Source organism: Brachionichthys hirsutus, chromosome 4 (assembly GCF_040956055.1).
Source record: "Brachionichthys hirsutus isolate HB-005 chromosome 4, CSIRO-AGI_Bhir_v1, whole genome shotgun sequence".
Classification (NCBI taxonomy): Eukaryota; Metazoa; Chordata; class Actinopteri; order Lophiiformes; family Brachionichthyidae; genus Brachionichthys; species Brachionichthys hirsutus.
The window spans coordinates 600,415-612,417 of NC_090900.1; the positions used below are offsets into that span (position 1 = coordinate 600,415).

At 55.8% G+C, this 12,003-nt stretch overlaps 2 protein-coding genes across 3 annotated transcripts; both read right to left on the reverse strand.

The window, feature by feature from the left end:
- Window positions 1–255: 255 nt before the first annotated feature.
- On the reverse strand, window positions 256–3,547 carry cyb561a3a (cytochrome b561 family, member A3a). Its single transcript, XM_068738625.1, has 7 exons — window positions 3,413–3,547; window positions 2,714–2,861; window positions 2,417–2,621; window positions 944–1,152; window positions 727–881; window positions 481–640; window positions 256–408 (listed from the first exon to the last, which is right to left on the reverse strand). Exons 1-7 carry the CDS (start codon window positions 3,418–3,420, stop codon window positions 382–384), a joined length of 912 nt encoding a protein of 303 aa, XP_068594726.1. The 5' UTR covers window positions 3,421–3,547; the 3' UTR covers window positions 256–381.
- Window positions 3,548–4,325: 778 nt separating this feature from the next.
- LOC137893026 (tumor necrosis factor receptor superfamily member 6-like) lies at window positions 4,326–11,560 on the reverse strand. Of its 2 annotated transcripts, none has more exons than XM_068738456.1 (10): window positions 11,464–11,560; window positions 8,183–8,336; window positions 7,971–8,099; window positions 7,769–7,880; window positions 7,580–7,671; window positions 7,383–7,472; window positions 6,641–6,681; window positions 6,445–6,534; window positions 5,669–5,705; window positions 4,326–5,341 (listed from the first exon to the last, which is right to left on the reverse strand). In XM_068738456.1, exons 1-10 carry the CDS (start codon window positions 11,485–11,487, stop codon window positions 5,052–5,054), a joined length of 1,059 nt encoding a protein of 352 aa, XP_068594557.1. In that variant the 5' UTR covers window positions 11,488–11,560; the 3' UTR covers window positions 4,326–5,051. The 2 variants fall into 2 exon arrangements, with proteins under 2 accessions (XP_068594557.1, XP_068594556.1); XM_068738455.1 differs by having other exon boundaries at window positions 6,310–6,534.
- Window positions 11,561–12,003: the final 443 nt, after the last annotated feature.

Consider the following 12,003-nt stretch of genomic DNA (forward strand, 5'->3'; position numbering starts at 1 on the left):
AATGCTACTGTTTCACTGTACTTGTACTGTAATAGATGCTACTGTTTGACTGTACTTGTACTGTAATACATGCTACTGTGTGACTGCACTTGTACTGTAATTCATGCTACTGTGTGACTGTACTTGTACTGTAATACATTCTATTGTTAGACTGTACTTGTACTGTAATACATGCTACTGTGTGACTGTACTTGTACTGTAATACAGCAAACGGGACAGGACAGAGACACCGTGAAGTCAAATGAGAAAGACACTCGTTGCTTTAATTCAAAGGCGACCGACTCGACCCGCTCGAGGCAGCACGCCGTCACACCAACGCACCGCAGCCATGCTGCAGTGCATCATGGGAGCGACGAGGTCAGCGGCTCAGCCGAGAGGCTCTCACTCACTTTCGTCTTGAAGCAACGGCTGTGGGAGACGGGAGATGCGTTACTACGGTTACGACCCGTCTCATCTCATCTCAAGCCTCGGGGTTCTTACCGAGTACGTCCTCTCTGGCGCCGAGTCCGGTCGCTGCCATTTAGGGTTGGACAGCATGAGAAAGACGAGCACACCGAACGCTACGATCAGAACTCCCAGTGAGTTCCCAAAGACGGCCTCGGGGGGGAGGTCTTTGTACCGGGGGGGGGGGCCCTTCCCTCTGTGGGGGTAGAATGGAAAGAAAGCCTCTATTGTCATCGCGTAGTGGACAGACGACGAGATGAGGAATCAATAAAGGGATCTCACAGAGCAAAGATGAGCTTCTCGTTGATGCCGGAGACGCTGGCGGCGACGCTGAGGGTGACGATGCTGCCCCCCAGCAACACGTGGGCGGGCTTCAGGAGTCGACGCAGCGCCATGGGGGAGCAGGGCAGGAGGAAGCCAGCCACGCCCACCACCCACTGGAAGGACAAAGTGGGCGTGGGCGTGAAGGGAACCAACCGGAGCACCAGCTGTCTCTCACCTGCGTGGCGAAGAGGGCGGCGGTCGTGATCCCGATCCAGCTGTGCAACGAGTAGAGTTTCGGGATGTTTTCTGCATCGTGGACTTCAAACACGGCCCGAAGGCCCACGATGGACAGGACCAGGGCGAGGAGCATCAGCGCAGCGTGCAGCCGCTTCCACGGGAGTTTATCCTGACCCCAGGTCAGCGGGATGCGGTACACCACAGCTCCTGCAGGGCGGCGACAGAAACAAGAACGCTCCAACAGTCGCCTTAATGTGGGAGGCAGCGTCCGCCTCGTCCTCGCGGAGATGAGAACAGGACAGACTCCAGCGTCCGCCTCGTCCTCGCAGAGATGAGAACAGGACGGGCTCCAGCGTCCGTCTCGTCCTCGCGGAGATGAGAACAGGACGGGCTCCAGCGTCCGCCTCGTCCTCGCGGAGATGAGAACAGGACGGACTCCAGCATCCGTCTCGTCCTCACGGAGATGAGAACAGGACGGGCTCCAGCGTCCGTCTCGTCCTCGCGGAGATGAGAACAGGACGGGCTCCAGCGTCCGTCTCGTCCTCGCGGAGATGAGAACAGGACGGACTCCAGCGTCCGTCTCGTCCTCACGGAGATGAGAACAGGACGGGCTCCAGCGGCCGTCTCGTCCTCACGGAGATGAGAACAGGACGGGCTCCAGCGTCCGTCTCGTCCTCGCGGAGATGAGAACAGGACGGGCTCCAGCGTCCGTCTCGTCCTCGCGGAGATGAGAACAGGACGGGCTCCAGCGTCCGTCTCATCCTCGCGGAGATGAGAACAGGACGGACTCCAGCGTCCGTCTCGTCCTCACGGAGATGAGAACAGGACGGGCTCCAGCGGCCGTCTCGTCCTCACGGAGATGAGAACAGGACGGGCTCCAGCGTCCGTCTCGTCCTCACGGAGATGAGAACAGGACGGGCTCCTGCGTCCATCTCGTCCTCGCGAAGATGAGAACAGGACGGGCTCCAGCGTCCATCTCGTCCTCGCGAAGATGAGAACAGGACGGGCTCCAGCGTCCGTCTCGTCCTCGCGGAGATGAGAACAGGACGGGCTCCAGCGTCCGTCTCATCCTCGCGAAGATGAGAACAGGACGGGCTCCTGCGTCCGTCTCGTCCTCGCGAAGATGAGAACAGGACGGGCTCCAGCGTCCGTCTCGTCCTCGCGGAGATGAGAACAGGACGGGCTCCTGCGTCCGTCTCGTCCTCGCGAAGATGAGAACAGGACGGGCTCCAGCGTCCGTCTCGTCCTCACGGAGATGAGAACAGGACGGGTTCCAGCGTCCGCCTCGTCCTCGCGGAGATGAGAACAGGACGGGCTCCAGCGTCCGTCTCGTCCTCGCGGAGATGAGAACAGGACGTGTACAAAAACCCAGGAGTACTCTCGATCGATGATGAGGCGTCCCCTCATTGATAAGGAGATCAAAGACCGGCTGCTCCCTGAAACGGTTCATTAACTCTTTAGTCGGACTCACCGCAGCCGTAGAGCACGACCAGGCCCGTTACCATGAGGACCGGGTGCCAGTTGAACTGCAGGGCCGACCCGCCCCAGGCGAAGCCGCCGTGCCAGTGGCTGCTCCAGAAGCACACCCCCCCCACGCAGGCCAGACCCAGGACCAGCGCCAGCAGGTACAGAACACCGAAGCTGAGGGCGGAGCTCATCCTGGACCGATCTGGAGGCTGGAGCAGGACCGGGATGAGGAGTCTCACCCAACCCGAGCCGAGGTTAGAAACGCCCCCCCCCCAACGAACATGAAAGACGAGCTGCTTGCCTCAGGTGCGTTTACGACCACTTCCTGCTTTACTTCCTGTTTCTCCGGCTCGGCTGAAGGCCCACTTCCTGGTTCGGTTGCGATGAGCACGCAGAGGGGGAGCAGGTCGGGGGTGGGGGACGGAAGCGCTGCCCACTGCACCTGCTGCCTGCAGGAGGGAGGGGGTCCAAGCAGCCCCCCTTTAGTTAAACCAGGGGTGGGCAAACTTTTTGACTCGCGGGCCACAATAGGTTCTAAAATTTGACAGAGGGGCCGGACCAAGAACAGATGGATGAAGTATTTGTGTGAGCTAATATAAATGACACATGAAAGCTATTGCATTAAAGGATTTGGCCTTTTACAGGCAGCATTACAGGGAAAAGGTCAAATGAATGAAGTTTAATTATAATACAATTTTATTTAATGATATAATTTGGACAAGTTTGGCGGGCCGGATTAAAAAGACCAACGGGCCGCATATGGCCCCCGGGCCTGGGTTTGCCCATGCCTGAGTTAAACAATAACCACGACCAGGATACTTTATTGATCCCAGTGGGAAACGCGGCGCATGCGCAGTAACCGGCTGCGGCGCGTCTCTAACGTAACTGATAATAATAATAAAACGTCATCGACACGTCATCGGCACGTCATCGGCGGTGTCGACATTTAACACGACTCGGTGATCAGGTTCAGATCATCAACAGAATCGGTGTCGTTTACTTGCTCATCTCACGCGTCCGTTTGACCGGGAGCAGGTGAACCTCCGCCTCGGTGCCGTCCAAAGCTTAGCCTAGCATAGCCTAGCATAGCCTAGCATCTACAAAGTCCGGATGATCGATCAGCGCATAATCCGGTACAAACGCTGCTCGTCAGAGGAGACGCGTAAAGGAAACCCGAAGTTACGCGACAAGTTAAACAAGTTCACCTCAGGAAGAGACGCGGACCTGCGCTACTTCCGTGTTGACAGCGCACGGCCTTATGGGAGACGTAGTTTTAGTCTTCACAGATCAACCCGTCAGCGTCACGCATCGCGCAGCGAAGTTGTTCGAGCATAAATTAATGATCGATAGTCATAACATGATGATTAATCTGAATTGATCGACCGGATCAATAAAGCATCCTAATTAATGTAAAATCACAACGCATCAGTTTTATATCAATATCAATCAGGCAAGATGATCAGAGTTTAGAAAAGGTGAAGGTTGTTCAATTAAAATAAAACAGAGACATTAAATGTATCTGTTGTTGTTGTGGACGTCAGAGCTCCGCCCCCTGGGGAGGGTGACCCGCAGCGGAGCGACGCTCCGCCCCCTGGGGAGGGTGACCCGCAGCGGAGCGACGCTCCGCCCCCCGGGGAGGGTGACCCGCAGCGGAGCGACGCTCCGCCCCCCGGGGAGGGTGACCCGCCGTGGAGCGACGCTCCGCCCCCCGGGGAGGGTGACCCGCAGCGGAGCAACGCTCCGCCCCCTGGGGAGGGTGACCCGCAGCGGAGCGACGCTCCGCCCCCTGGGGAGGGTGACCCGCCCTCTACGAGTCCACCGCAGCCATTTGACCGGCGCTCCACTCCCGCCGGGACTCGGCTGCTTCCTGACTTTACTCAGGGCCCGGTTTTCAGAAACATGAAACGTCAGTGAAGTGGGCGTTTATTATCATTCCATTGTCAAACAGACTCCTTCACAAAGAGCGTCTAACATCTACAAACTGAAACGGCATCGATGGCCGGCGTTACAGGAGCCGAGGAAGCATCAGCTCAACACGCAGAATGAAACGGGACGATCCAGGAGGCGCCGGCGGCGTCCAGGAGGAGCTCGCCGTGCCGTGAGCCGGACCGACATCGATCCGTAACGATAGACTCGATGCAAAAGGAAAACGGGAGATAAACAAAAGCAAAGGAAAACACGTTGAGCAAGTAAACAACCACACGGAGCCGCTTCAGCCACGGCCGGAGCCACGGCCGGAGCCACGGCCGGAGCCACGGCCGGAGCCACGGCCGGAGCCACGGCCGGAGCCACGGCCGGACGCCTCCTTTGCTCGCTTGGCACCGCTCAGTCAGACCGACCTGAATAAATACTTCTTAAATATCTCACACAACAACACAGTCTCGTGATACTTCCGTAAAAAGACACATTTGCGTATTTGAAGTACAAAACATCAAACACTTGTATAATTAAATGCTTCTTCAACACGCTGAGCCAAAGCAGATCAGAACAGTCAGAGAATAAAAAGCAGTTCAGCCGAGTGAAACGCTCCTGAAACTGAAGCAGCAGCTTCGGAGCCGTCCCCCTCCTGCGTGGGACGGAAGCTCCGCCCACGCGGGACATCCCGGAGTCCTCGGGGCGTCCGGAAACAACCCTCCTCATCACTCCTGGGAGAGGTAGTGGCCGTCGCGCACGGCCTTCTCCTTGACCGTCTCCGCCGTCCTCCTCTGGCCCAGGTCCAGCAGCGCCCCCAGCAGCACGTTCAGGCTGGCGTCCCGCCCCTCCTTCTCAACCCAAACATTCAGCAGCTCATGGACCTTGTCTTCGTAGGTGAGGTGTCCTTTGCTTTTGATCACGTTGTCTTGGATACCCAGCTGACGGAAGAATCTCTTGTGGTAGTCCATGTCCACGTCTTCAAAGTAGTCGAAGCACTTCCTCAGAGACTCCTCACCTGGAAACAGAAGGAGGGTCAGCTGACCTCGCCCAGGTGCGGGGGGGGGGCTAGGCTAAACGGCTCGCCCTGCAGCGAGGCTAACCAAAGAGCCGATGGTTCGGTGCTCTATTCTACCGGGGACTGGAGCCAAGATCCACTTTGTCAGCACGTTAGCAAGAGCCTGGCAAAGAAGCAGAATGTTTCACGAGGGTGAGACCTTCCCTCCGCCTGGAAGGGGGGCTGCTCTGAAACTCCTGCAGTCCAGCCTCAGAGGACGCAGCAGGGGGAGGAGCCTATCCTGCGCATCGAGCATCACATCATCCTGAGAAAGGACGCCGTACTCACCGTTCAGAGCGACAAGCTGGGGAAACGTCTCTTCACCCTGAAGGACAGACGAGGACAGTGAGTAACGTCCTCGGACGTCCGGAGACATGGGAAGCCCCTGTGAATGCACCTGGGCAGGTAAGGTAGGGGCCCCCACGCTCCCCGGCCAATCAGAACACAGAGCTGTCTACATGGCCGGAACAACGAGCCCCGCCTGCCGTGTCCAGAGAGGGGCGGGGCCTCACAAAGCGCGTCCATCTCACTTTAACACAGGAAGTCTTTCATTTCACGACGGCGACGGCGAGCGAAGCTGCAGCCGCTGAAGGCAGAACGCCGTCCGTTACCACGACAACATCGGCAACCTTAAATACTTCCGCTTTAAATGCTCATATCTCATTTTAAACACTCTCATCAGGGAAATAAAAACATCACAAATACTTTTAAACTTTGGTTTGAGAATCCCGACTCGTCTCAAAGGTGCAATAGCAAGAGAACGACCTGCATAGAACCGTCGGCTCACGGCTGCAGCGCTGATGGACAGTCGGATATCGCTGCCTTTGGTTGCCTGGCAACCACGAAACATTGTGCAGGAGGAAGGAGCAGCAAGCAGAGGAGGAGGACAGGAGCGAGCAGGGGAGGTGGTAAAGAGACGCTGGCCTCACCCCCACGGCGGCGGGGCCGGCCTGGGGGGGCCGGGGGGGCCGGCTGGTTAGGCTGAGCTGAGAGTTACTGGCCGAGCTGCTGAAGCTTCCACACAGGACCTCACGCTCCTCAGGGACGGGGGACCGGGCCCTCACCAGCTGCCGGGACAAGATCAGGCTAGAGCAGCTCAGGCTGCGGGCGTCTCCGGTCCTCCCGTCATCGGGGGGACAGCCGGGACCATCGTGCTGAGGGGGGGACAGTGCAACAGGCGTCATGTACGTCCATCCGTCCATCCGAGCGGTTACGGGCTGCATCAACCTTCCAGAAAGCCTGAGGGAACCGATGACTCACCTGCTCGGGTTTTAGGCAGCCCAGGACAGTTCCACGGGACCCTGAAAGGGGGGGGGGGGGATGAATGGACTTTTACTATCACTGACGGGGAGCGTTTCACCGGCCGGGCCGGACGGACGCCAAGTCGGTTCAGGCTGGATTCATCAGCTGCTGAACAGCGAATGATCGTCAGCGTCTCCGCCGTCCTTTACGGTCAGAGTCCTGTTCCAGTCGGGGTCCTGTTCCAGTCGGGGTCCTGTTCCAGTCGGGGTCCTGTTCCAGTCGGGGTCCTGTTCCAGTCGGGGTCCTGTTCCAGTCGGGGTCCTGTTCCAGTCGGGGTCCTGTTCCAGTCGGGGTCCTGTTCCAGTCGGGGTCCTGTTCCAGTCGGGGTCCTGTTCCAGTCGGGGTCCTGTTCCAGTCGGGGTCCTGTTCCAGTCGGGGTCCTGTTCCAGTCGGGGTCCTGTTCCAGTCGGGGTCCTGTTCCAGTCGGGGTCCTGTTCCAGTCGGGGTCCTGTTCCAGTCGGGGTCCTGTTCCAGTCGGGGTCCTGTTCCAGTCGGGGTCCTGTTCCAGTCGGGGTCCTGTTCCAGTCGGGGTCCTGTTCCAGTCGGGGTCCTGTTCCAGTCGGGGTCCTGTTCCAGTCGGGGTTCTGTTCCAGTCAGGGCCCTGTTCCAGTCGGGGTCCTGTTCCAGCAGTGCTGATGTCTTTAGGGTCTCGACTGAGCGAGACTGAGACGCACCCGATCGGTTTTTCCTTCGGACCTACCTTTGGCTCGACGGCAGTTCCACACACAAGCTACGATTAGCAGAGCCACAGGCACCAGAGCTAGCAGCGGCAGGATCACCGAGGCGCTCGCTGGCGGAGACAAGGACACAACGAGACGACCGATCAGCAACGTCCTGAACGGGCCTGAACGGGCCTGAACGGGCCTGAAGCGTCTCGGTCCTCCGCTCCGAGCGTACCTGAGAAGGAGCCCGGTTCGGGCTGGACCTGCTTGCACTCGGCGTTCGCGGTGGAGGTGCAGTTCCTCACCATCTCCTCGTCCTGCTCACATCTAGCAGAACGACACATGAAGCATGACGAGAGCTGAAACGCCTGAGGCTGGGAAGCCGGCATGGGGGCGGGGCTCCGCGGGGGCGCCGGAGACTCACCCGGAGCACTTCCTGCACGCCTCACAGGCCTGCTCAGGAGCACAGAACCACCCTGCCCGGCACCGGCACTCCGTGTTGCGAGTGAGAGTACATGCGCTCACAATCTCCTGATCTGAGGAGACAATATGGACCCAAAGACTTCAACCAGCGACTGTTAACCCCCCCCCCCCCCCCCCCGCACCGTGTCGCCGGGCAGAATTACCTGGGCGACACCGCGTGCACTCGAAGCACTGCCTCTCATTGTTGCTGTACTCCATGTACGTGCCGTCCTCACATTTGACACATGTCCCCAGTAGTCCTGCCTGGGTGCAGGGGGACATCAGGCGCTGACCTGAACACGAACACAAACAACCCGGGGGCGGTTCACACGGGGGCTCGCCATCACCACGCTGGAGCTGCGTCCCGGTGTCCTACCTGCTGGACAGTTTAAGCAGCAGACGTTGTCCCGGAGGTACTCCAGCCGTTCTCTGCAGCGGGCCGCACGCCGCTTCCTGTCCCCTCCCTGCTCAAGCCCCGGCAGCACGAACGCTCCCGAGGGTTTGAGAACCGGGATCAGCGATAAGAAAACCTCGGAGAGGAAGAAAGGAACCGTCTTCTGGTTGCAGGAACACGACGTTTACATTTGTATTCTCCTGGACCGACTTAAGGCTGATTCAAACTAATCAATCAGTGTTGAGATTTAAAGAAACACGGCCAGACGAAACAAAGACGCCTGCTGATGTCCCCGAGGCTTCAGTCAACTTTACAGTGGACAGCGTCCATGCCAGCGTTTTCCTGCACCTCTCAGCACCGAGACTGCACCGTCCTCCCCAACACCAGCCACTCTCATGTCCTCCCTCACTACGTCCATGTCTCTTCTCCTGGGTCGTCCTCTAGTCCTGTCCTTTGCATCGTCCTCCCCAACACCAGCCACTCTCATGTCCTCCCTCACTACGTCCATGTCTCTTCTCCTGGGTCGTCCTCTAGTCCTGTCCTTTGCATCGTCCTCCCCAACACCAGCCACTCTCATGTCCTCCCTCACTACGTCCATGTCTCTTCTCCTGGGTCGTCCTCTAGTCCTGTCCTTTGGCATCGTCCTCCCCAACACCAGCCACTCTCATGTCCTCCCTCACTACGTCCATGTCTCTTCTCCTGGGTCGTCCTCTAGCCCTGTCCTTTGCATTGTCCTCCCTCACTACGTCCACGTCTCTTCTCCTGGGTCGTCCTCTAGTCCTGTCCTTTGCATTGTCCTCCCTCACTACGTCCACGTCTCTTCTCCTGGGTCGTCCTCCAGTCCTGTCCTTTGCATCGTCCTCCCCAACACCAGCCACTCTCATGTCCTCCCTCACTACGTCCATGTCTCTTCTCCTGGGTCGTCCTCTAGCCCTGTCCTTTGCATTGTCCTCCCTCACTACGTCCACGTCTCTTCTCCTGGGTCGTCCTCTAGCCCTGTCCTTTGCATTGTCCTCCCTCACTATGTCCACGTCTCTTCTCCGGGGCGTCCTCTAGTCCTGTCCTTTGCATCGTCCTCCCCAACACCAGCCACTCTCATGTCCTCCCTCACTACGTCCATGTCTCTTCTCCTGGGTCGTCCTCTAGTCCTGTTCCCTGGCAGCTCCATCCTCAGCATCCTTCTACCGATATAGTCCCTGTCTCTCCTCTGGACATGTCCAAACCATCAAAGTCTGGTCTCTCCTTGTCTCCAAAAGGACGTAAAACCTTCCTGCATCATTCAACGTCCCTCACAAGCACCTCGTCTTGGAATATTAATGGGAGTTTCTGGCCACGCCCCAATAGTCCAGGACATGTCCTTGATTTGATAGTCCTTTACTTCAACAAGGTACTCCAAGGTAACTAGTTACTTCAACAAAAAGTAACCCAGAATCAAATACATGTACAACATGTTTTCAACATTACCTACTTAGAGTAAAGAACAAAAAAGTATCGGTTTTACATTTTAGTGAGGCTCACAGATAGTAACAACAAAGATCTAATCTTATACAAAGTTCACAAATGACTACAATATTTAATGAACTTCAGGAACACCACTGACGTCAGACCCCCCCCCCCCCCCCCCCCCCGGCTTCCTCCAGCAATGAGTCTACTTGTTTACAGCAGAAATCATTTGTATTAGTCATAGTACTTCACATAAAGAAGACAGAGCGTCTCCGTCCTCTCAAGACTTCCCTGCAGATATTCAAGATGATGCAACTGGTCTAAGGGCGTGGCCACACGCTGAGAACCACCAATCAGGTGGATGAACCCGAGCAGGCCATGGAGCGTGTGACGAATATAAAAACACCTGGAAGACCGGATCAGAACCCGAGAAATATAAAAACACCTGGAAGACCGGATCAGAACCCGAGAAATATAAAAACACCTGGAAGACCGGATCAGAACCCGAGAAATATAAAAACACCTGGAAGACCGGATCAGAACCCAAGAAATATAAAAACACCTGGAAGACCGGATCAGAACCCAAGAAATATAAAAACACCTGGAAGACCGGATCAGAGCCCGAGAAATATAAAAACACCTGGAAGACCGGATCAGAGCCCGAGAAATATAAAAACACCTGGAGGACCGGATCAGAACCCGAGAAATATAAAAACACCTGGAAGACCGGATCAGAGCCCGAGAAATATAAAAACACCTGGAGGACCGGATCAGAACCTGAGAAATATAAAAACACCTGGAAGACCGGATCAGAACCCAAGAAATATAAAAACACCTGGAAGACCGGATCAGAACCTGAGAAATATAAAACACCTGGAGGACCGGATCAGAACCTGAGAAATATAAAAACACCTGGAGGACCGGATCAGAACCTGAGAAGTATAAAAACACCTGGAAGACCGGATCAGAACCTGAGAAATATAAAACACCTGGAGGACCGGATCAGAACCTGAGAAATATAAAACACCTGGAAGACCGGATCAGAACCCAAGAAATATAAAAACACCTGGAAGACCGGATCAGAACCCAAGAAATATAAAAACACCTGGAAGACCGGATCAGAACCCAAGAAATATAAAAACACCTGGAAGACCGGATCAGAACCCAAGAAATATAAAAACACCTGGAAGACCGGATCAGAACCTGAGAAATATAAAAACACCTGGAAGACCGGATCAGAACCTGAGAAATATAAAACACCTGGAGGACCGGATCAGAACCTGAGAAATATAAAAACACCTGGAGGACCGGATCAGAACCTGAGAAGTATAAAAACACCTGGAAGACCGGATCAGAACCTGAGAAATATAAAAACACCTGGAGGACCGGATCAGAACCTGAGAAATATAAAACACCTGGAGGACCGGATCAGAACCTGAGAGTAGTGTCCCCCGTTTAAATAAAACTCCACTCGTGGTCCAGTTTGAGGGGAACCGGAAGCGAACGAGGAATTTCACACCTGGACGCAGAGACTTTAACACGTGACTGTGACGTTCGGAGAAAATCCACCGATCCAAACGAACCAAGACAAAACTTTGTAGCAAATGTCCTCCGAACTAGGAGGACAAATGTCCAACCAGTGACCCGCTTCTACGTCCCGCGACAGAACTCTGAACTTCTTCTGAGACACCTTGGAAAGGTGTATTCAGGAAGCGCTGACCACACCGGAGCCTGGGAACGCTCCGTTCCTACATACGGGCCCGGTGGGCCCGGTGGACCCGGTGGACCCGGTGGACCCGGTGGACCCGGGCCAGACTCACCAGCAACCGGGGCGCGGCGGTCATGCTTCTCTGGACTTGTCCAAACTCTCACTCACTCCGGTCGAACTCCGGACGCGCGTCCGTCTCAGAGTTCACGTCCAAATAACGAGGGTGACGTTCCGAACTGGGCGGGGCAACAGCTCGGCTCGCAGAGCAGCCGCCCGCCCCCCCAGCCAATAGGATCGTTCACAGCCAAACACGGATCAGGTCGCAAAGGTAGCGCTGCATTCCGGCGCAGGTGCGTTATGACGTCACGGCAGCGTCAAAGCTCACCTTCTGTGGCTTCGTTTCACACACAGAAGTAAAAAAAAATACATAATAAAAATAATATAAATTATAATGAGGGGGGGGGATACTCAAACACATCAGACTGGATTTTCTTTGTAATCCAGGTTTTTTTTTCATTTATGTTTTGACAAAATTCAATTCAATTCAGTTTTATTTCTATAACACCAGATCAGAACAGGAAGTCGTCTCAAGGCTTTACAGGATTAGCAGGAGAGACAGAACCCAACTTGACCCACAAGAGCAAGAACTCTG